Raw genomic sequence first — 25,189 nt, 5'->3', positions numbered from 1 at the left:
ATTAGGGAGACACTGATAACTTGCATTTTAGTTACTGCAAGGGCATTAATGGGATTTTTAATGTATGTACTGATGCCTCTCTCTCAACTGATTAAAGAAAGAGGTGGTTATCTTCGGTCCATTCTGTGTTTTTTGTCTTTGTCATACTTTCTCTTCCTTTTATAAACAGTCATCATTATGTGCTTTCCCCAAGAGCACAGGGGTGGGAGTAGTCTCCTTAGAGGATATTAATGAAATGTTCCATTTGGTTAGGGGTGCTCACTATTAAGATAATCCATAGTATATTATACTACAAATAGTTCAGTTTATATGTTGATTCATCAGCCTGCGATTAAAAAAATTAGTCTTTTGTTTAGGAAAACTTTGGTTCTGCCTTTCTTTTTTTCTCGTTTTAAATTTCTGCTTTTCCCCTACCCCTCCCCATACTTTGGTTTCACCTCTTTTTGTCATTTCTCCTTACCCAGTGTAATTGAGGGAGTGTTTTTTCTTTTTATATAATGGGTCAGAGGAATTATGTTGTGGTTTTACAGCTTTCTGAAAAAGCTCAGACACTATGACTTTTGATGAATCGAGGGTATTTCGTACTCCTGATTTGTTGGCGTACTTGGTTTCTATAGTATACATATGGCGTTTATATCTGTGTATTACAGGACACGTGAGAAAAAAAGAGAAGATGGCAAGTGGAGAGACTATGACCGGTACTATGAGCGGAATGAACTGTACCGTGAGAAATATGACTGGAGAAGAGCCAGGAGTAAGAGTCGGAGTAAGAGCCGGGGCCTGAGTCGAAGTCGAAGCCGAAGTAGAGGGCGCAGCAAAGACCGAGATCCAAATAGGAATGTTGGTGAGTAGATGAGGCTTCCTCCTAAAAATCTCTGTATTCCTTATCTTGCTCTGTCTTGAGGATACCAGATCGCCGCTTAAAAGCACGTGTACCTTTACATGTTTGAGCAATGCAAAATCTAGAATTGTCTCAAAAACCTAATGCTAATTTTGTTATAAAGACAGGGCTCTGTTGTCAGGATGGAGTCAAAGGAGTTGGACTGAAATGCTCTTTGTAAGGATATCATAGTACATGCCTGGACTTAAAGTCATTTTGTGTAATTGAAACTAATGTCTTTTAATCAACAAAGCTATCACTGGAGGAAAAGTACCTGTTCGTCCCTCACCCCCTCACTAAAAATAATTGTTTTGCTTTAAGGTGGTCTGGCGTTTATAAAATTAAAAAGGAAACAGATAAGTAGATAACTGAGATCCCAACCACTGATCTCTCGGGATGTCCTTTTGGAAGTTAGTTCTTAGATACCTTCCTGATTAAATATGAGTTTTTTCCATTATGTATTGATGTCATTGTTATAAAAGATGATTTTACACAAGTTACTGGTCAAGATATGTCATGTTGTTGATGTTCCTTCTTTTAGGATATATTAATAATGAAAACACTTTGAAATATGGACAACTTAGTGAGTTTATTTTAATATTCTGTTCCCTGTTCTGTGAGAAAACAAACATCGTTAAGAACATATGTGTCTAATATTGTTTCTTGTTTTTATTTTGTCTCCGAAGCAGAGCACAGGGAAAGATCAAAGTTTAAGAGTGAAAGGAATGACTTGGAGAGTTCCTATGTGCCTGTGTCTGCACCACCTCCGAGCTCTTCTGAGCAGTATTCCTCTGGGGCACAGTCTATTCCCAGCACTGTTACTGTGATCGCACCTGCACACCACTCTGAAAACACAACGGAGAGTTGGTCTAATTACTATAACAATCATAGCTCTTCCAATTCTTTTGGTCGAAACCCACCACCAAAGAGGCGATGCAGAGATTATGATGGTAAAAATTCTCTTTTTTATATTGTACCCAGAAGTACTAGTAAAGCAAATGTTGCTAATATTGCTAGTGTATGCAGAACTTATCATGGCAAAAAGTCTCTTTTCTCTTACATCCAAAAGTACTAGTAAAGCAAACATTAGTATTGTATACCTTTTAATTATAGTCCAGATTTTGTTAAAAAGGATGAGTGAGAAAGAAAACCTCCTTTGGCATATGCTTATTTACTTTCTTGATTTAATAGTTTGGCTCTGGTTAAGAGAATGTTCAAATTTGACCCATTCATTTGTTTCTTATTGTTCTTATTACTTTAAACACTGTAAGTACACCACAAAAATTGGTAGATATTAGGAATTGTAATTTTTTTTTGTAGGTTTTGGTGCTGGGAATTTGTTAAGCATTATATAAACTACTTAAAATTTTGATTTGCTGACTCTCCACTTGAATGAGTCTATTTGTTTATGTGTGTTTTAATTTTTTATTATGGAAATATTTAAATATTAGTAAAAGTTGACAAAATAATATAATTAACCCTAATGTATCCATGATCTCACATCAATAGTTAGGAGATCATGGGCAATTTCATTTTCATCTGTACTTTTCTCCTTGTTCTCCCAGACCATATCATATGAAGTAAATTGCAGACATTGTAACATTTTTTTCTGTAAATACAGAATATCTATTTTTACATTTTACTTAGTTTAAGTAGGAAATACAATCAAATCATAACTCAGGCATTATCCCATTCTCACCCTGGTCTCCTAGCTACTGAGTTCTCATTCCCAAGGCCAATTTAATGTTACTAATTTCTTGGGTAGCTTTCCAAACATAGTCTTGTATATACGTACGTAAACAGATATGTGTAGTTTCCCCTGTTTTCTACATAAACCCTAGTATACTTTTCACACTCTTCTGCACGTTTTTTTCACTTAGTGGTATTTTATGGCAGTTATCCTTTATTAATACATTAGGGCTTCCTTCATATCGTTTTTAGGTTTCTTAATTTTGTGAATGTAGGAAAATATGTTTAACTTAATTCATTATTAGTGTGCTTTTGTGGTATTTCTAATATTTTGTTATAAACAGTGCTTCCGTGAATAACCTAGTAAATAATTCCCACTTGAATTTTTTTTTTTAATTTTATTTTTAAGTAAACTCTGTACCCAGTGTGGGGTTTAAACTTAAAAACTTGAGAGTTGGTGGTGCCCATTGTACCAACTGAGCCAGCCAGGTGCCCCTTCTCATTTGAATATTTTATTTATTTATTTTTTTTTTAAGGGGGAAGGGGCAGAAGGAGATGGGTGTGGAGCTAACTTGGGGCTCAATCTCATAACTCTGAGATCATGAGTGGAGCCGAAATCAAGGGTTGGATGCTTGGGGTGCCTGAGTGGTGCCATTGGTTAAGTGCCCGACCCTTGGTTTCGACTCAGGTCATGGTCTCAGGGTTGTGGGATCTAACCCTGCTCAGGCTTCATGCTCCATGTAGAGTCTGCTTGGGATTCTTTCTCCCTGTCCTCCCTTTTCCCCTTTCACCTGGTTGTGCTCTCTGTCTCTCAAATAAATAAATAAATCCTAAAAAAAAAAAAGGTCAGATGCTTAAACCATAGAGCCACCCAGCTGACCCCTTAACTTAAATATTTTAAACTAACATTTCAAATTACAGATACAGCAAGAGTGTAGAATTTAGAATAATACCATGAAAATAGGTAATTGAAATTAGATTGTCCAGTTAAATCCCTTACACACATATCCTGCCTTTGCTAAAATGAATCTGAATTTTTAAAAAAATTTCCTTTAAGTAATCTCTACAACTAGTGCAGGGCTTGAACTCATGACCCCAAGATCAGGAGTCATATGTTCTAACAACTGAACCAGCCAGGCACCTTGAATCTTAATTTTCATTTTTATTTATTTATTTATTTAAGTTTTTGGTTTAAAAATTTGACAGAGAGTGATCACAAGTAGGCAGAGAGGCAGGCAGAGAGAGAGGCGGAAGCAGGCTCCCTGCCAAGCAGAGAGCCTGATGCAGGGCTTGATCCCAGGACCCTGAGATCATGACCTGAGCCGAAGGCAGAGGCTTAATCCTCAGCCACCCAGGCGCCCCAGAATCTGAATTTTTATTATGAATACATAATGGCAAGTAGGTTTGTAGTGGCTAGTAACCTGTTTTGGACCCTGTTACTTGCTATCTCAACAAAGCATGGTCTCATGGAAGAGAGAGTACATCCATCTGGCCTTACCTCAGGGATATGTGATGATTAACAATAACACTAAGAAGGCTTCTAAATTCCTTGGAGAAAAATTACTTTGTAAATCAGATTGGTAGGCTTTTCAGGGTCTTGTTTTATTTGTTTTCTGAGCTCTAAGATCATAATAAGATTCTTCTTATATTCTTTCAGAAAGAGGATTTTGTGTACTTGGTGACCTTTGTCAGTTTGATCATGGAAATGATCCCCTCGTTGTTGATGAAGTTGCTCTGCCAAGCATGATTCCTTTCCCTCCACCTCCTCCTGGGCTTCCTCCTCCACCACCTCCTGGAATGTTAATGCCTCCCATGCCAGGTCCAGGCCCAGGTCCAGGCCCAGGCCCTGGCCCAGGCCCAGGCCCAGGTCCAGGTCCTGGCCACAGTATGAGACTTCCTGTCCCCCAGGGACATGGCCAGCCTCCGCCTTCTGTTGTGCTTCCCATACCAAGTAAGTACATGTTCATTAAATATTTTGTCCTTTAGCAAAGAATTGTATTTAGAAGAACCTACCTCTTCACTAACTTGACACTGGATTTAAAGTTTTTGAAAGATAAATTAATAATAGAATTTTGAATATATTCCTGTAATTGTTATTCTTTACTCTATCCATTGTTTTATTGCATTATTTATAGTACCTTGAAAAAATCTTAGGTGACAGAATCTTGCTGGTTGATGACATCTTAAGAAATCCAGTTGTTTTGAAGATGTCAGAAAGAACATGAAATTTCCCAGTCTTTAAAGAATATCTCTTTGGGGGTGTCTGGGTTGTTCACTTTGGTTAAGCCTCTGACTCTTGATTTTGGCTCAGATCATGATCTCAGGGTCATGAAATAGAGCCCTGCAGTGGGCTCCACACTCAGCAGGGAATCTGCTTGAAATTCTCTTTGCCCATCCCCCCACTCATGCACCTCCTCTCCCTCTCTCTCGTGTGTTCAAATAAATAGATCCTATGATGGTTATGTATGGTATACATACTATTATTCTACTTCTGTGTATATTTGAAAATTTTTCAGATAAAAGACTATAAAAATTATTTTAATTTCTAGAAGAACTTCTAAAAAGATGTGAAGTATGAGAATATTTGTTTAAAAATGAAATCCGAGTGTCATTTTCCCGCAACATTTTGCTATGAAAAATTGCAAGCTAACTGAAAAGTTGAAATAACTGTACATTGAACACCCATATACTCACCATCTAGGTTCTATGATTAATATTTTACTCTATTTCTATTATCACATTATCTTTTTATCTCTCTCATTATTTATTTTTTTTTAAAAGATTTTATTTATTTATTTGTCAGAGGTAGAGGGAGAGAGAGCGAGTGAGCACAGGCAGACAGAGAGGCAGGCAGAGGCAGAAGCAGGCTCCCTGCCGAGCAAGGATCCCGACTTGGGACTGGATCCCAGGACGCTGGGATCATGACCCGAGCCGAAGGCAGCTGCTTAACCAACTGAGCCACCCAGGCGTCCCTCTCATTATTATTTTTTATTCATTTCCTAGTATGTTGCAGACATTAGTACATTTAAACATGTTCCTAATGTAGAACGTAAGAGTTCTGTAGAACTCTACTGTTATTCTAGGAGTGTCTGGGTGGCACAGTCTTAATTGTCTGACTCTCGATTTTGGGTCAGGTCATGATCTCAGGGTGCTGGGATGGAGCTCTGCATTAGGCTCCTTGCTCAGCGGGGAGTCTCTTTGAGGATTCTCCATTCCCCCCTGAAGTTTTCTTTTTCTTTCAAATAAATCAGTAAATCTTTTTTTTTTTTTTTAAAAAAAGGAGCTTACCATTATGCCAGAAAGATTGTTCAAGTTCCTTGTCAGTCATTTTTCATCCCTGCTCCCCAGAGGTAACCATCCTGCTTTTTTTTCACCCTAGAATTATTTTTTGTGTTCTAGAACTAAAATGTCCTCTTAATTATGCAATTTACTGTGCTGAAGCCTGCCTATATCAAATTCCTTAATTCTGTTCTGTGCCAAAGTAGGTACTTCAATTATGACTATTCCTAATTAGTTTTAGTATAGTAGGTATTTTTTATTAGTTAGGAAACTTTCATGCTCTACCTTTTTCTTCTTCTTCTTCTTCTTTTTTTTTTTTTTTAAATTCTTAGGACCACCCATAACACAGTCAAGCTTGATAAACAACCGTGACCAGCCTGGGACAAGTGCAGTGCCCAATCTTGCACCAGTGGGAGCAAGACTACCTCCTCCTTTACCCCAGAACCTCCTTTATACAGTATCAGAACGTAAGTAAACATTGCTTGTCTTAAAATTGCTGGGGTATAGAAAAGCTTAAGTTTCAATGTCATGCTTTAAAAAAATACAGCTTTTCTTCTTATGGACTATGGACTATGCCGTATAAAAATTACATTTATATTTATATTCATATTCACAAGGCAGTTTACTTTGTGATTATGCTATATGGCTGTATTTTAACTTGTGTGCCAGTGGAAGGAAAGAGTAAGGCCTTCTGCTGTAGAGGAAGCAGCAACATTTAGTATCTTATGAAGGACATGTATTTTGAAGCTTTAATCTCTTCTAAATGAAATTTATTTTGGAGCTTGTTTTAAAAAATTGAACTGTGATTGAATTTCCAAAACATAAGGCTTATCTTCTAAGGGTATACAAAAGGTTGGATAAAATATGCTGAATAATTATTTAACTTGTATGCTGGAGTGACAATTGCGAGCATCACTTAAATTGTAATATTTAGTGGCTATGCTATTTATAACATTTCTTTTTAACTATAATAATTTGTTCTTAAATCTTGGTTTTCTGATTTCTTAGGTATTTTTGTCATTATTTTTAGTTTATTTAAAGCGTTTTGATATATTCCTTTCTCTAAAAACATAAAAACAAGGTGATTGGTTGTTAAAAGTGTTAGATTTTGAGATTTTTTTTTTTTAAGATTTTATTCCTTTATTTGAGAAAAGAGTGAGAGAGAGAACACGAGAAGAAGAAGGGTCTGAGGGAGAAGTAGACTCCATGTTGAGCAGGGAGCCTGATGTGGGACTTGATCCCGGGACTCTGGGATCATGACCTGAGTCGAAGGTAGACATTTGACTGACTGAGTCACTCAGGTACTGTGAGATTTTTTTTTTTTTTTTTTTTTAACAGAGCTATGTAGTTCTATGAATAAATTCATTTTTTGTGCAGTGTATTATCATAAACATTTCTTCATCTTTATAATGTCATGGTAAGGCAGTTCAGCAATATCATGAAGCCCAGGTTTAAATCCTGTTCCGTTACTTACTTTCATTATCATCCTAGACAAGTTACTTAACTTCATAGAATGTCAGTTTTCTCTTCTGTAAAATAGGAATAATAATAACATTACTCACCTAAAAAGCGTGTTTGAGGAATAATTGCTTTAATACATCTATCTAGAATAGAACCTGGCTTCTAGTAAGCTAAATATAAAGGTTAGTTTTTATAATGCTATGGTTACTATTGTCTCCTTAAAATGCGACTTTGCTGAAATCAAACATAATTATCTTCTCTCTGTCTACCTCCATTATTCCTGTGTGTCTTTATAAATTGAAATAACACCCATTAATCACCTAGAATTGAAACCTTGACATGATTGACTAATTGCTTTGCTTTATTTATATTGGTTAATTAAGAAATCCTTTCTCTTTTTCTTTGAAATACCCCTTTCTGTTTCTACTGTGACTTCTGCCCTCATCGACACTTGAATCACCTGACATTTGGGTTATTGCTATGATCTTGTGGACTCCATTATGTTTCAGTCCCCATCAGTCACATCATATAATGCTGCGATGCTAATTTTCCTGAGAAAACAAATCAGAACGGTACCTCATGAGAGCTCTGCAGTGGCCACAATTTCCCCCTGAATTGCATATATATGTTTTTTATAAGTAGGCTCCGTGCTGAGATCAAGAGTCTGAGGCTCAGCCACTGAGATACCTAGGTACCCCTCCCAGATGATCGTTGAACCCCTCCCTATAGTTTCTCTTTCTATGATCTACCCTGCCCTTTTTGGTAATCTCTTTTTTCACTCAACTCCCATAGGTATCTTCTCTGGTTACGCCAATTATACCTTGTCTTTGCCCCCTTGTTGTGGCTCAACTTTTTCTGTCTTCATTCTAATAATTTGCTCTCTCTCTTCTTTCAAGGCCTAAATCTTCTAAGTACATGGGGAACATTATTGCTCTGTTGTAAACTCCTACAGGACTAAAAAGAATTTATTACATATATGGCATATAATTGTACACAGGCCTACTGTTAGATTTCTTTTCATGTATGTTAATTTTATGTTCAGCTGAGCTTTAGAACAGGAACCACATCTTAGTATCTCAGTCTTCTAACTACTGTAGTGTCTTTGCAGAACGTGTTTGTTTCTCTGCTTCTCTTATTTTTTTAAAAAGGCTTTATTTGTTTATTTGAAAGAGACAAAATGAGAGAGAGAGAGAGAGGGAGGGAGGGAGAGCGCACGACATGGGGGAGGGTCTGAGGGAGAAGCAGACTTCCCGCTAAATAGGGAGCCCAATGTGGGACTCAATCCTGCGACACCAGACCCTGACCTGAACTGAAGGCAGTCGCCCAACCAACTGAGCACCCCTTTTCTCATTTTTTAATTAGAGAAATTTAAACAAAAAAATAAAAAAGGGTAATATAATGCATTCCCATATATCTGTTACTCAACTTCAACATTCATCCATCCTGTATCATTTATTCTCCCCAAATCATCTCTTAGCATTATTTCTTAATGTCTTTAGACTTGTAAGTACAAAAAATGGATTATTTATCTGAGTTTGTTGCAGATGGCACATTTTCTTACTGTTAAATTTAGCATTGTGATTCACAATAAAAATTCTATTTTGTTTTTAAATTTTTTTTTTTTAAAGATTTTATTTATTTATTTGACAGAGAGAGATCACAAGTAGGCAGAGAGGCCAGCAGAGAGAGAGGAAGGGAAGCAGGCTCCCTGCTGAGCAGAGAGCCCGATGCGGGACTTGATCCCAGGACCCTGAGATCATGACCTGAGCCGAGGGCAGCGGCTCCACACACTGAGCCACCCAGGCACCCCTGTTTTTAAATTTTTTAAAAGTCCAACAATTACCATTTATTTTAATATCGTTAAATTTGACATCGTGACTTGCTGTAAAAATTCCGTTTTGATTTTAATTTTTAAAAATCTGGCAGTGGTCATCATCTGAGTGACTTAGCTTCATTATTATTAATGGAGCAAGTATTTATTGAATGCTTTCTATGTGCCAGGCACTGTGCTACATGCTTGAGAGCCAAGATGAAAAAAGGTAAACTCCTTGTTACTTGAACATTTTTCTCTTTTTAAGAAGCAAAAATATTTTGTGATATATTAGTAAAGTCCTTTTAAAACATTAGTTCCAGGGGCGCCTGGGTGGCTCAGTGGGTTAAAGCCTCTGCCTTTGGCTCGGGTCATGATCCCAGGGTCCTGGGATCGAGCCCCGCGTCGGGCTCTCTGCTCCGCAGGGAGCCTGCTTCCTCCCCTTTCTCTCTGCCTGCCTCTCTGCCTGCTTGTGATCTTTGTCTGTCAAATAAATAAATAAAATCTTAAAAAAAAAAACACACAAGTTCCAAACTTCTGTTTTAGATGATGGTAAACATTTTTAAGAAAATTTGGGGGAGCAGTACAGTTAGCAACTTTTATTTGCCACGTTAGGGAATTGTATTTGAAAATATCTAAGATCATTTCAATTTAAAAAATAAGTTTTTACATTAAAATAAAAGATAAAAGGCTGTCCTTTTATATTTGGTTTTGTGAAGTATTAATTACATTTTTTCCCTCTTTTTGTCTCAGACCAGTAAAAGATGGTAACATCCTTTCAGCATTTGTGAATTACTGCTTTAGAGGATAGTCTCTTAGTTTGAATCACTGGTTTAAAGAGACTTATTTGGTTGGCAACTGAATGTTTTGAAAGTTACAGAATTATTTGTATCAGACAATTTAAAACTTCCTACTATGCAAACTACTCTTTTCCTTATTTATTTTAAAGATTTATATATTTTAGAGTAAGAGAGTGCGCACATGTGAGTGGGAGGAGGGGCAAAGGGAGAGGTAAAGAATCTCAAGCAGACTCCCCACTGAATGTGGAACCCAATATAGGACTTGATCTCAAGATGCATGAAATCAGTACCTGAACTGGAATGGAGTCAGATGCTTAACTGACTGAGCCACCCAGCAGCCCTTCTCTTCCTTTTTTTAAACTTAAATTTTTATTCTAAAATTTATAGAGGAATTTGAAAATGTAGGGGATAGTATCTGATCTCAGTGTAAACAGAACTTTTTTTGGGGGGGTATAATATAGTTTGTTATTCATAAATTGTTTTGTATCTTTCTATTCACTTGATTTTAAAAAGGGTTTTTTTTTTTTTTTTAAGTTCATTCTCTGCAGATAAATTGAATCTTTTAAGTTGTTCAGGTATACTTTCCTCAATAGTATAATTGGTAATTTTTAAAAAATTTAGAACTTGACTTCAAATGAAGTAAAAACACTATGTTTACAATGTATTAGCTCTCAAAGTTTAATAAGTTGGGAAAGTTTAAATTATGGATATTTTATTATCAAAATTATCTTTAAAATTCATAACACAGAAAATGTTTATAAGTGGAATAGAGTGTATCAGATGGTATTTGTGAAAAATATGTCAGTATAGACCCGAATATACAGAGAAAAATGAAATCTGGAGTTTTAGAGGTAAAAATAATCTGCTCAAGGCTAGGTACTGGGAATATACAGATGAATAAGAAATGACTCTTCCCAGAAGCTAAAAATCTAATAGTGGAAAAGAAATGTGTTTATTAAAAAAAAATAACAAACACCAAGTACAGTATATTTTGCTGTTATGACTAGATGAACAGAGTGGCTTAGAAATACAGGTGACAAAGGAACTAATTCTGTCAAAAATAAAACCATAATTTTGGCTGTTATTACTTGTTTTGGAATGGGACCATTGATTATTAACTGAAGATAAGAAATTATTTCCACCATGTAAGTGGGTAGGATATCAGTGGCTCCTGGTAATGCTATTTAAAAGGTGACGTCAAATGGATATAGTTTAGAAAAAACTCTGAAATTTTGTTGTTTCTTGAATTTAAAATGTCACAGATATTCTGAAAGGACTTAAATAATAGATGTAATTGAAATTCTATAGAAAGAGAGCAATATCATAACACCTATTAAAATCAGCTATTATGGGGTGCCTGGGTGGCTCAGTGGGTTAAAGCCTCTGCCTTTGGCTCGGGTCATGGTCCCGGGGTCCTGGGATCAAACCCTGCATCGGGCTCTCTGCTCACAGGGGAGCCTGCTTCCCCCTCTCTCTCTGCCTGCCTTTCTGCCTACTTGTGATCTCTGTCTGTCAAATAAATAAAACAAAATCTTTTTAAAAAAATCAGGTATTTCCTCTGAAGTACTTAAAATATTTTACCTAAATTTGAATTAACCAATTCACTGTGTACATTTTTTGTTTTCACAGTACCATTTTCAAGTATATTCCTTTTTTCCCTTAAATTCAACCTGTTTCTTAAGTTTCCTTGAAGAAGACATAGTAGAAATATTTTCTGATTGCTAAGCTCACTCTAAGGAGTGTGTGAAAAAGTAATAGAGTATAATATCTTGTATTCTACAGATTGATTTTTAGGTTAAAGGTAGTTATTAGTCTTCAAATAAATTTCTATAAATTATCTTTATGTTTCTGACAATATATTTTCCTGTTACCAACTATATAAAATTACTGAAACACTATATTCCTACTAAGCTTGGAATTCCTCATTTAATTCTATGGAACATTTCCCAGTGCAGAATCATGGATTTTGATGTCTAGAAAAGTATATCGATATCTGGTAGAGTCACTGAATATTGTCTGGGGTTTCTCTCCCCATATGTTTTACTTTGGTTTGTCTTATATTCAGTATCTTACTGCCATATTTCAACATACAGACTTTCATCCAAAATACTTGTCATTGGGATACTTGTAATAAATAAGCTTTCATCCTTTCTTTAAATGACTCTTTATTGAGTCGTGCTATGCACCAGGCACCATTTAGGTCCAGGAGCATTATATGGTGTGCCAGGTACCTTGGATTCTATGATAAATATGGCCAGTAATTGGAAGGTGTAGCTTTTTTGTTTTCGAATTGGGGTTTTAGTTTAAAACTTCAGATTTTTCTCCTGGCAATACTCTTAATGACAAAATCAGGAAATTACAGAGTAGCTAAAATTTCAATGTGCTTAAAGACTGTCGTCACATTACTAGAGTTAACATTAAGAATGTAAAAATTTTGCCCTCAGGCATGTAAGATGTACAAAAAACTTAAGATAGGAGCATAAACTTGGGATGTTTACAGTTTGAAATTATCTAGTCATTCTCTTTCCCAATCAGAACTAAACTGAATGAATATAAATTGTGACCAGCTTGTCTTCACTGATACTGTAACCTAGTTGATTTAAGAAAAACTCATTTTGGAAAATTTCTGATATACCCCAAAGGAAAACAAATACTGCAGGAATCTTTAGGTACTCAGAGGCTTCAACACTCCTTGATATAATATGCTTAATCATGCTTCATCTATAACTCACCCCTGACTTGATTATTTTAGAACCACCCCCAAATGTAATACTTCATCAGTAAAAACTTCAGTGTGTATCTTTCAAAGATAAGGATTAATCATACACCATCACAGTACTTTATCTCATAGTCCCAAAATATTTATATTTACGGTTGTCAAATATCCAGTCAGCATTCATATTTCCAAATTGTACCATAGGGGTCCTTTCATAGCTGATTCATTTGAAACTACATCCAAACAAGGTTATATATCACATTTAGAAGATACCTTTCTTAAGTCTTTAAATCTTAAACAATTTCCCTTACCTCTTTTTTGGTTTTTCCTTGACATTTATTTAAGAAACATATCATTGTCCTGAATAATTTTTTCACATTCTGGGCTTGGCATATTGCATCCCCTCGTGTCATTTAACACATTTCTTCAGGCCTCTATATTTCCTGAAAATGGGGGGCTAAATTTGGAGACTTTAGGTTTACATTGTTTTTTGTTTTTTGTTTTTTTTTTGTCATGAATATTTATTGATGTACTTCCTACTTCAGTATTTTATGATGTACATAATGTGGAGCTTTTTCATTTGCTGTAAATATTGATCAGTGTGTACAGGTGTTTTCGTTCTGATTCATCCACTTTAAAAGTTGCTTATGGTTTCAGCAGCCATTTATGACCACTGCTTAGATATGTTGTTTCATTAGGGGTTAAAAAGTGTGATTCTAATTCTGTAATTTCTTGTATGTTAATTGACTGGCATTCTACAAAGTGAAACTCAGTAGTGTTAACCATTTGGTTAACTTGAAATGCAGTTTTTATAGGAAAGACAGGATAAATACTTGTTTCCTTTCATTTATCAGTTTTCAGAATAATGACCTGCTTTCCTAGTATCTTCCAAAAAAATCATTATGAACTCATGAATTTTTAAAATTTTAATTATAATTTTTAAAAAAGATTTTATTTCTGTGAAAGAGAATGAGAGAGAGAGAGAGAGCGCATGGGGGAGCGGGCGGTCAGAGGGAGAAGCATACTCCCCGCTAAGCAGGGAAGTGATGTGGGACTCCATCCTGGGACTCAAGGATCATGACCTGAGCCAAAGGCAGTCGCTTAACCAGGAGCCCAAACTCATGGATTTTTTTTTTTTTTTCCCAAACTCATGGATTTTTAACATGTTTAATATGTTTCACCCCATTGCATCCTTTTTGGTGCTCACATTGTTTCATCTTTGACCATGGGAGCCTCTTCATGTTGGCTCCTGCAGATTTTGTGGGTTTTTTTGTGTTTTTTTTTTTTTTTAAGATTTTATTTATTTATTTGACAGAGAGAGATTACAAGTAGGCAGAGCAGCAGGCAGAGAGAGGAGGAGGAAGCAGGCTCCCTGCTGAGCAGAGAGCCCGATGCGGGACTCTATCCCAGGACCCCGAGATCATGACCTGAGCCGAAGGCAGCGGCTTAACCCACTGAGCCACCCAGGCGCCCCAGATTTTGTTTTTTGACACACCTAGTGTTTGATAGTTTTCTTGCTTCTGGAAGCACAATGTATATATATATGACGGTATACCAGGTTCATCTTAATTTTCTGGCCAAACTTAGAATCAGCCTTTTATCTAAGGAAGCTTTTTGTTTTTAAATAGTATTTAGAGATTTCAGTAGTGTTGTTGAAGAACGTCAGGCTTAATTTGAATAAACAGCCTTCTTCCTGAAATGAAATTCATGCTGTCATGCATGTTGAAAGGACATTGCAAATTAGCCTTTGACTTTTAGTTCTCATATGGACTGAGAATGCACTTCCCCATTTTTCTCTTTAGTATACTCCTTAATTCTGTAAGAAATTCTGCCAATAGGTCATTCTTACAACTGTTATTAGATGCTTGATCTATTAGATTGTTTTTGTAACGTAATGATTGAAAGAGACTTTTTTAAAGGTAAATATTGAAGGAATTGGTGCTAAGTGCAGTTTTGTGTCTGCTATACAGTATGATTTGTCACTTGCACCTTTGCTTCACATGTAGAAGGATGGTAAAATTTAGTACTTCTGTTTCCCTTCTACATTTCCTATGAAATCAGGTAGTTGCTTTGTGGCTTGTTCTGTTAAAGTTCATTGAAAATCTTTTTGGAGGGGCGCCTGGGTGGCTCAGTGGGTTAAGCCGCTGCCTTCGACTCAGGTCATGATCCAAGGGCCCTGGGATCAAGTCCCGCAATGGGCTATCTGCTCAGCAGGGAGTCTGCTTCACTCTCACTCTCTCTGCCTGCCTCTTTGGCTACTTGTGATCTCTCTCTATCAAATAAATAAATAAAATCTTAAAAAAAAAATCTTTTGGGGCGCCTGGGTGGCTCAGCGGGTTAAGCCACTGCCTTCGGCTCAGGTCATGATCTCAGAGTCCTGGGATCGAGCCCCGCATCGGGCTCTCTGCTCAGCAGGGAGCCTGCTTCCTCCTCTCTCTCTGCCTGCCTCTCTGCCTGCTTGTGATCTCCGTCTGTCAAATAAATAAATAAAATCTAAAAAAAAAAAATCTTTTGGAAATTTATGACTTTTAAGGACATTGATTGGGTGTAAAAAAACTTCTAAATTAGTTTTATTTTATCTTTTGCCACATTGTGAGTGTATGACTTTAAGTATAAAGTACTGAGTAATTATTGTAAATAGGTCTCTTGGGGTAATCAGTAGAATAATAGTAGTAAGTGACTGATGAAAAAAACTGCTCCTTGATACTTCTTTTTAAATCCTGTTTTATCAAATTTGACTTCATTTTGTCAGACATTCTTCCATTAATAAATGTGAGCACTAAATGTCTTTTCTTTCAAAAAGTGATTCCTAATATCTGAGGTAATTTCATATATACACTGATTGGTCTGTGTATCTGGGGTTTTGTCCTTTTTTTCTTTGACTGTACTTATTATCCATCTGCTAAGGGGTAACAAGTTTTCACTATCTTGTTTAGTTTTTCTCTTTTGAATGTTTCTTATTCTCTGTGAGGGTATGTTGTGGTGTATATGTGTGTGTGTGTTTAATTTCTTTTTTGATCTTTTTTCTGCTGTCAGAAATGGGAGTATGTTTTGTGTGAACCTGAATTTATGTGAGTTTGAGGAGGAGAGTTTTTGTTTTTAATGGTATGACAGTCTTCACAACTACATGTTTTATTGGATACAAGTCTCTACCGTCTCAGGGTTTCAGGGCACCTTTGTCTGATAGTGTGATATGGTTGACTGTTTAGTTTTGGGTATGGTTAGCACATAGTTTTTCACTTTAGATTACAAAAGATGGATATTATGCAGTCATACTATCTAATTCTTGCTCTTTATACCTCAGTGCATCCCAGCCCAGTTGTATGTCTTTTTCTTGAGTTAGGAAGAATCTCAATAATACCTTTCTTGACTGCCGTTCCCATGGATGTACTTTCTCTGTTCTTGGCTGAGGTCTCAGGAAGTACGGCATTACCTGAGAAGCTTGTGACTCTCATTCCCAGCTGCCCTCCTATTCTTTCCTCTGTAGGACAGCCCATGTACTCTCGTGAACATGGTGCTGCTGCATCTGAGCGACTTCAGTTGGGGACACCGCCTCCTCTCTTGGCAGCTCGTTTGGTGCCACCTCGAAACCTCATGGGATCCTCCATTGGGTACCATACCTCAGTCTCCAGCCCCACCCCTCTGGTCCCAGGTAAGCTTTGCTACAAATGGCCATCCACCTTTCTGATCTTTTGTACCACAGCTTGCCAGCCTAAGTGGTGACTGGCCTACTGATCTGCTGTCACCGATTCCTATTAAACCTCTTAGGTTGTTTTCTTTCCTTTTTCTTTGCTTCTTTGATTTGTCCCTAGTGGTTGCTAGATGATGAGGCCTCCTGTGTGTCTGTTACCTCTGGTGTCCTCTATATTGAGTTTTAGTGCCTCAGGAACAAAAGTCATGCTAATTCTTTGAACTAATTTCTAATCCAGTAAATAGGAAGAGGATATCTAGTTGAATGTTTTCTAATCAGTTTTATATTTCAAGAAAAACTCAGTTAATTTTTTTAAAAACAAAATAAAAACAAACATCTGATTTCTTGGTGATCAAGGGTGAACATCTTTTTCCCCCACTGTGCTCCATGTATGGATTGGCTGTGTATAACATAGTGATTTCTTGAAAACTCTTCCCTCCTACCTACATGTACATGTTGAAGACCTATGTGGAGTTCTTCGTGGGTGTCTCATGAAGTTTTTAACATTTCTCCTTTTGCCTTTGGATCTCCGTTCATCGTAATTAACTTAAGGACTTTGAAGTTTCTAGGAGTTCTATATATTCTCAGGAATTAGAGAACAAGGTCATTTGATTATGTAACTTCTTTAAAACTCTCTGCAGCTATAGGAGATTTAACTATAGGAAATCTTCTGTCAAGACTACCAAATGGTAACTGAAAACTTTTTTTTTTTAATAATTTGCCGATCTTCTGCTTTGAATCATGGAACTGATTGGCCATTAATAAGGATCTGAGTGTCTCTTACCTTGTAGCTGAAACTTCCTATGAATGTCATAGAGAATTTTTCCACTAAGAAATTTTAAAAAAAGGTGCAGGAACTTCTAAAGAACAGTGGGGAAAACCAATGTCTTCACTTAATCTTAACTGTTCTTTGACTTTATGTAGGATAAAGAGGATGTATACTGTTTAGAGATTAACACTCAGAATTTCTTTAACACTAACAAAATATTTAGAATTAGAATTGTAAAAATTAAGTATTTAGTTTTGGAGAAAACAAGGGGAACATGATAAAGGTGGCATTGATGTGTGGTGGTAGGGAGTAGAATCGTGATTACTTTTAGACATACAAAATTCATATTACTTATTTAGCTGTTTGAAAGAAAGCATTTGAAATGTTCTGTGTATGAAACCAGCTATTGTATCTGCATTTTAAAGTGTAGATAACCAAATTAGCAGATTGTTTTTTTACCCCTAATTAAAAGAGTACCTAGAAATTGGTGAGGCATGATAACTGAGGAAACCCAACCAGTCCTTTATATATGGTATTTATATATGTGCATGCTTCTCTTAAAAATGTTCATTGATGTTAGGATTAGGTGATTGATAATAGAGGATAAAAATGAATAGGTAAATAAATGGAACTCTCTACGTAGTCAGGAATGGATCTGTGTATCTGTGTTTTGGGACAGGAGCATTTTCAGTTCTTTCACTTCTAACAGGTATATCTATATACTGTAATTCAGATATTTATGTATAGGTCGATATATTTGTTGAAGAAAAATATTTTTTGCAGTTGTTTATTTTATTAATGAGAAATTAACTTCTCTCTGATTTGTTACGTGTTTTGTTGTTTTGTTTTCCCACAGATACGTATGAACCAGATGGTTATAATCCAGAAGCTCCTAGTATTACCAGTTCTGGTAGATCTCAGTACAGACAGTTCTTTTCGAGAACACAGACACAGCGCCCAAACCTGATTGGCCTAACATCTGGAGATATGGATGCAAATCCAAGAGGTGAGACTACCTCATACTTAACTTTGATGCTGTTGTTACACAGGAGTTCAGTATAGCATTCTGACCTCACTAAAGTCCGGAGTTACGTATACATTGTCTTTTTGAAGAGTGCTATATAATTATATCAGATAAATGTGTTTGAATAACTGTATCTCCAAATTGTATTTTAAAGCTATAATTAGAATATATTTATTTTAAAATAAAAGTAATACTCATATTTTTTAATTCTTATTTTTGTAGATCTTTAGGCTGGTTTAGCTGTTTACTGGGCACTGTGTTAAATATTAGGTAAAGAAAGATGAAATGACATTGTCCCTTGCCCTCAAAGAACTGATCACTTAAGGGCCTACTTTGTATCCTATGAGCTGTGCTTCACACTAATAACTGAGAATCTGAAACACTGCAGTAAAATTATCATTTGATGTTTTTTAGTATTTATGATTACAACCCTATGTCTGGACCTTTGCAAAGAATAGTTACAAACCTTTAAAGACTAAATGCAAAAAATTAAAGATAAATGCAAGTATTTACCTTAAATATGTGTTCATGTCATCCTTTTTCCTCCCCTCAAAAAGGGAAGGCTAGAAAGTTTAATGACATTTCAGTTCTTCTTACTTGTATAGTAATATTTAATTTGATTTGTAATATTTAATTTGAATTTGAATGACTGGCCATGGGCCATCCTAATAGTATTTTTCTGTTTTAATTATATGGGTATCCTTTTTCCTGTTCTTACCTTCTTTCCTATCTTGCTTTTATTAACTTTTCTTTAGTGCATTAATATCAGTGTTACTACTGCACACTAACAGTTTTGTGTCAAGATGAAGCCAAATGCTTTTATATGTATGAATGTCTTTTATTCCTTTCCTATAACTCCTTGAAAAATGGTACTATATTTATTCTCTTTTTATAGGTAAAGACACTGAGGGTTAGAGAGGTTAAAGATCTTGCCCGAGGTTACACAGCAATTAATGACAGAGCTGGAACTTGAACCCAGGCATATCTAATGAAGAATGTGCTTTTACCTTCTGTACTATAATGCATAAATTATTACGAGATTATTTGAAATTAATGGGAAGATCATATCCTCAGAAATTCATGTTTTCCTTTTGCCAGTAGTCTGGTCTTTGTGCACATTCATGTATAGTAATTCATGGAAAATCTCACTCAGATAGAAGTCTTGTGGTTTTTGTACAACAGGCTTGGTTTGTCATGTTGGCAAGTCACCAAAATTCTAGCTATATATCTCTTTCCTTATAAAATACTTCAGTAAAGAAAAGCACTGAGCAATGTTAAGAGGTAATCATAAGTGTTCTAGGGAAAATATAATGGCATCTCAAATTCTAGAATGCTTTATGCCATCACAATTGCTATCTTCTCCATTAGGCTTCTAAAAACAAAGGCTATAACAGGGTAGAGACCATAGTTACTTTATTCACTGATTTACACATAAGGTCTAATATAATTGTTGGAGCTCTAGCAACTGCTGAAGAAATAAATGTTAAATGAATGAACTTGCCTCACAATTTCCCTGTCACACAGTGAAATGGAATATACTACCCCCACCTCTCATTCTTACCCTAACTTCTAACCCTACATGTTACTCTTTGCTGTGTTTTACCTTGGTGGAGTTACCAAAGTTAAGGAGAATATTGAGACTATATCAGACGTAGATTTGTGTTACTTAATTTTTTATTCAACACACCTCTTCCTGTCCACAGATAGGCCATTGTAAGTTCACTTTCTCTAAGTATTTTAGTCGTGGGACGCCTGGGTGGCTAAGTTGTTAAGTGTCTTCCTTTGGCTTAGGTCATGATCCCGGGGTCCTGGGATCAAGCCCTGCATCAGGCTTCCTGCTTGGTGGGAAGCCTGCTTCTTTATCTCCCACTCCCCCTGCTTGTGTTCCCTTTCTCGCTGTGTCTCTCTGTCAAATAAATACAAAAAAATCCAAGTATTTTAGTCGTAAATGTTGTTAATGAAATATACCAGTTTATAGTATTGGCTTTGGATTTTCCTCCCAGCTTTTGAGTTTGAGAACTTTTAAACCGTTAAAAAATAAAGAAATACAATAAACATCCAAATACCTTCGCTTAGGTTCACCATTTGTTACGTGTAGTCACCTTTGGGTGTGAATGCTTGCTTGTATACATGCACATTCTTCTCTTTCTTCTTCCCTTCTCCCTTCACTTTTTTTCCTTCAACTACTCGAAAGTATATTGTAGAGATTGAGCACTTTGGATCCTTTATTTTACATCCAAGAGTAAGGTGTTGTCCTATATAAGCATAGTCTATACTTAAGAAAATCGTAATTCCATAGTAATATCCTGTCTGAGTGGTTCAACGTTTTGTTAAATCACATAAGAAAACAAATAATTTCACTCTATTTATGGTGCTAAGTTCTTTGATTGCTTGCCTGAGGTGATAAGTATTAGATCTGTCCTTTGTAGTGTAATCATTTGTGGAGTGGTACTTTGGCACCATATAAATATCTTGCTCTCCGGGTACCTGAGTGGCTCAGTCAGTTCTGCTGGAATTCAAATTCAGGTCTTTGACTCCAAAGCTTGTATTCTTTCTTCTAAATGATGTGCTTCCAGGGGCCGCTGGGTGGCTCAGTTATTAAGTGTCTGCCTTCAGTTCAGGTCATGATCCCAGGGTCCTGAGATCCAGGCCCGCATCCAGCTCCCTGCCCACCCAGGTGGCTGGGAGTCTGCTTCTCCCTCTCCTCTGTCCCTCCCCCTTGCTTGTGCTCCATGCACATGTGCGCACTCTCTCTTTCTCTCTTTCACACGTGCTCTCTCTCTCTCAAATAAATAAATTCTTTTAAAAATTCTTCTTAAAAATCTTGTTCTCTAACAATTTTCTACTGGAGTTTTAAAAAAGGTTTTTTTTTTTTTTGCATTCTTTAAGGATCCTTGCCTGAATCAGTTTTTGGTTTATTTATTTATTTAAAATATTTTATTTATTTATTTGACAGAGAGAGATCACAAGTAGGCAGAGAGGCAGGCGAGAGAGGAGGAAGCAGGCTCCCCGCTGAGCAGAGAGCCCGATGTGGGGCTCGATCTCGGGACCCTGAGATCATGACCTGAGCCGAAGGCAGAGGCTTTAACTTTAACTGAGCCACCCAGGCACCCCCCCCCTTTTTTTTTTAACATTTTATTTATTTATTTGACAGAGATCACAAGTAGACAGAGAGACAGGCAGAGAGAGGAGGACTGAATCAGTTTTTACATTGGAGTTGCCAATGACTTTTTAAACTTGGATATTGTATTTTTAACAGAGGAGAAAAAAGGAGGCCATTGATAATTTTTTCTTTCTGTTAAGCATTTCTGAAAAGGAAACGGTAGTTGGGTGCTATTCACTTTGCTTTTTTAGCTTTTAAGCTAAATATTTTAATCATTTGAAATTCCCCCAAATACTGTGCATTGTTAATAATGTTAATTTTTGTTTCCAACAGCTGCTAACATTGTCATCCAGACTGAACCACCAGTTCCTGTTTCAATTAATAGCAACATAACCAGAGTAGTTCTTGAACCAGATAGCCGAAAAAGAGCTATAAGTGGTTTGGAAGGGCCGCTCACAAAGAAACCTTGGCTGGGAAAGTAAGATAATTTGCTACTTAGTAACATCTACTTGGTGTTTTTGTTATTTTTGTGTGCATTAGTAAATTCATAAAATTAAGAGTTGTCATTAATGAGTTTCAAACTATGTGTCTCAAAAGTTAGGGTTCCCAGAGACATCATTAGAACATTTTAAAAATGGAAGAGCTGACAGAATATTAATTTATATTTGCTACAAATAGGTCTAGCCCAGTATTAATTACCGAGACACTGGAAGTGAATAGAAAGGAAGAAAAACTAAGGTATTTTTGTGGAAGCTGAAAAACACTTCATAAAAAAATGATGTTCTTTCCTTGCTTTAACGTTAGACTCCTTGATAATTGTGGTGGATCTTTTTAGTATATAATTTTAAATCTCATTTGGGCCTCTTTCATTTTATGATCTTTTGCCATTCGGTTTTCTTTCTTTCTCTCTACCTCTTCTGTTCCTATGTAACGAGGAAGATACGAGAATTATTTAGTAATTTCTGCTGAAGAACGTTAACTAATTTCCCAGGAATATAAGAATGTCTTCCAGATGATGCTTTAATACATATAAACTTAAATTATTTGTTGACCTTTTTCGTGGCTAGGCATCAGGTGGGGGAATTAATCAGTATCTGTTAATATTCTTTTCAGGCAAGGGAATAACAGTCAGAGTAAACCAGGATTCTTGAGAAAGAATCAGTATACAAACACCAAATTAGAAGTCAAGAAAATCCCTCAGGAATTGAACAACATTACCAAGCTCAATGAACACTTCAGCAAATTTGGAACTATTGTAAACATCCAGGTAAATGTGGCTAGGTTGGTGACAGAATTAATGTGGTTTTTTGCATTTTTGAAATATTCTTGTCAGTTCACTTTGCTTAAATGAGCCAGTAATTAGTGTGATTATCTCTGGTGCATGTTTTAAGCTCCACTGTATAGCCCTTAACCCAACTTCTTGATGAAATTGTTAAGCTGAATTTTTTTTTTTTAAATGCATTTGTTTCTTATCCGCAACTTCTTCCTGAAAGACACAGAGGCTAGTTGGTGTATTTTTTTTTTTTTTTTGTATTTTTGTTCATAGTGCTATTCCTGGACAAATGACTTTGTAATCTGCTTTATTAGTATTCTAATTAGGTAGGTGAGATTTTTGTTAATTTCTAAGATTGTAATTTTGTCTATTGAATGACTCTTACATTGTAGTGAGATACTAATTTTGTTAAGGATGGTTCTACTCTTAAGAATTTTTGGCAGTGTAACATGTTGTCTAATATCTCATAAATAGTAGCTTTTGTATTCTGTCTCCAGTTTATGAATTTGTGGTTGAGTGTTATGCTGTAATTGAGAGTACTTGAAGGCCTCATTAATTTTCCATTTCAGTTAGTCACCCCTGTTAGTTAATGTTGTCATCAAACCAAAAGGTGATTTATATAACAGAGTTTAAAAAATAGTATTAGGAAATTTGATATTTCAAAGAACTCAAATCTTTTTGAAAGAATTTTTTTTTTTTTGGGAGATTTTTTAAGTGGTTTTTGGTCCCCGAATGTAGTACATGTTTAGTTTTATAGATGATTTGGAAATACATTAAACAAAAGTGAAAAAAAAAATCACCTCAATCTTATTACTTTTGCAGTAATAATTACTAATATTTTAATGAAAAGACATAGTGTTTGTTTGTATGGAAGAACACATATACGTACATATACACATGTTCTCTTTTTAAAAATACACTCTTTAAGAATATATACCAAATGTCTCTGACTACCTTTTATCTCTTACATGTTTCCTAGGTCATGATTGTTTATAGCATTAAGAAAAATAAGATGGGGCGCCTGGGTGGCTCAGTGGGTTAAGCCGCTGCCTTAGGCTCAGGTCATGATCTCAGGGTCCTGGGATCGAGTCCCGCATCGGGCTCTCTGCTCAGCAGGGAGCCTGCTTCCCCCCCCTCTCTCTCTCTCTGCCTGCCTCTCCATCTGCTTGTGGTATCTCTCCGACAAATAAATAAATAAAATCTTTAAAAAAAAAAAAAAAGAAAAGAAAAATAAGATGGCTTAATGTAGTTTGGTAAATGAGTCTTGTCTGGTTTCCATTAACACATATCACAGACTTTGTGGCTTAAACAATAAAAACTTACTTGGGGGGGAGTCCAAAATCAAGGTGCTGGCCACTTTGGTTCCTGATGAGATTCTCTTTCTGCTTTGCAGATGGCCACTTTCTTGCTGTGTCCTTGAATTGTGGAAGGGGAGGGAGATCTCTTTCTCTTTCTATAAGGCTTCCAGTACCATCTGATTAGGGCCCCACTGTTATGATTTTTAACTTTAATTCCTTCCGAAAAGCCCTATCTCCAAATGTAGTCATACTGTGGGGGCTTAGGATTTCAACATAAGAATTTGGGAGGTGGGTCATTAATCAGTCCCTAGCAATAGGCTGTAATTTATTTACTTTTCTTTGTTTTGGGGAATTTCTGTTTTTGTTGCTTTATATAAAAACAATGCTGTGGTGAGCCTCCTTGTCGTTGAAACTTCATTATTTTTTTATGATGAATTGCTGAATTAAAGGGAGTTTTAAGACTTTTTATTTGAGCTGCCAAATTGTTCTCCAAAAGGGTTATGCCAGTTGATACTCCTAAATGCACTGTATGAGGCATCATCAGTACTGTAATATGGAGCCATTAAAATTTTTTTAGCCAGTTTTGTAAGTGAAAAATTATACTTGTTTTAATTTCCTTTTTTTAAATCGGTTTCTAATTTGTATAGATCTTTTGCATTTTGTTGTTGTTGTTGTTGTTTGTTTGTTTTTTGGATATACCTATTGTCTTTGCCTTTTTTTTTTTTTTTAAAGATTTTATTTATTTATTTGACAGAAAGAGATCACAAGTAGATGGAGAGGCAGGCAGAGACAGAGAGAGAGGGAAGCAGGCTCCCCGCTGAGCAGAGAGTGCTATTCAGGACTCGATCCCAGGACCCTGAGATCATGACCTGAGCGAAGGCAGCGGCTTAACCCACTGAGCCACCCAGGCGCCCTCTTTGCCCGTTTTTTATGAAGGCATTTATGGTAGTGCTTTTCTAAGCCACGGCTTGTCATATATATTAAAAATACTTTTTCTATTCATCATTTAGTTTAGGGCATATTTGGAATGACAGATTTTAAAATTTTATGTGGTAGAATCTACTATTCTTTGTCTTTATGGATTCTACTTTTATAGGAATGCATAAAAAGGTTTTCCAAACACTCAGATTATACCCATACCCACCTTTTTTTCTTTTGTGTTTTTAGTTTATTATTGTAAAATAGTTTCTTTTTCTGGAGTTTATTTGAATGTAAGATATCCAGAAGGGATCTAACAACTTTTCCCCAAGTAGTTAGGTAACATTATTAGGATTATTTGGTGAATAATAGTCTTTTATGTATAATCTTGGAAAATATGCATTTTATCTTTTAGAGGGATGGAGAACGTTATTTAGAAAGCATTCAGAGTGGATTTCAGCAGGCTGTTTACTTTTTT

The 25,189-nt window shown here is 36.0% G+C and overlaps 1 protein-coding gene across 5 annotated transcripts in view; it reads left to right on the top strand.

Moving 5' to 3' along the window:
• RBM27 (RNA binding motif protein 27) overlaps positions 1–25,189 on the top strand; it is a 79,296-nt gene that overhangs the window by 24,305 nt on the left and 29,802 nt on the right. For 2 of the 5 annotated variants that reach the window (XM_044225065.1, XM_044225048.1), the window contains exons 5-12: positions 651–844; positions 1,567–1,830; positions 4,227–4,520; positions 6,181–6,315; positions 16,123–16,287; positions 17,952–18,101; positions 21,556–21,700; positions 22,336–22,489. In XM_044225065.1, the coding sequence (XP_044081000.1) occupies positions 651–844; positions 1,567–1,830; positions 4,227–4,520; positions 6,181–6,315; positions 16,123–16,287; positions 17,952–18,101; positions 21,556–21,700; positions 22,336–22,489 (1,501 nt within the window). The remainder of the gene's footprint in view (positions 1–650; positions 845–1,566; positions 1,831–4,226; positions 4,521–6,180; positions 6,316–16,122; positions 16,288–17,951; positions 18,102–21,555; positions 21,701–22,335; positions 22,490–25,189) is intronic. The other 3 variants (XM_044225055.1, XM_044225079.1, XM_044225073.1) reach the window with 3 other exon arrangements.

Source organism: Neovison vison, chromosome 1 (genome assembly GCF_020171115.1).
Source record: "Neovison vison isolate M4711 chromosome 1, ASM_NN_V1, whole genome shotgun sequence".
In the NCBI taxonomy this organism is placed as follows: domain Eukaryota; kingdom Metazoa; phylum Chordata; class Mammalia; order Carnivora; family Mustelidae; genus Neogale; species Neogale vison.
This window is presented reverse-complemented; position numbering and strand designations above follow the sequence as displayed.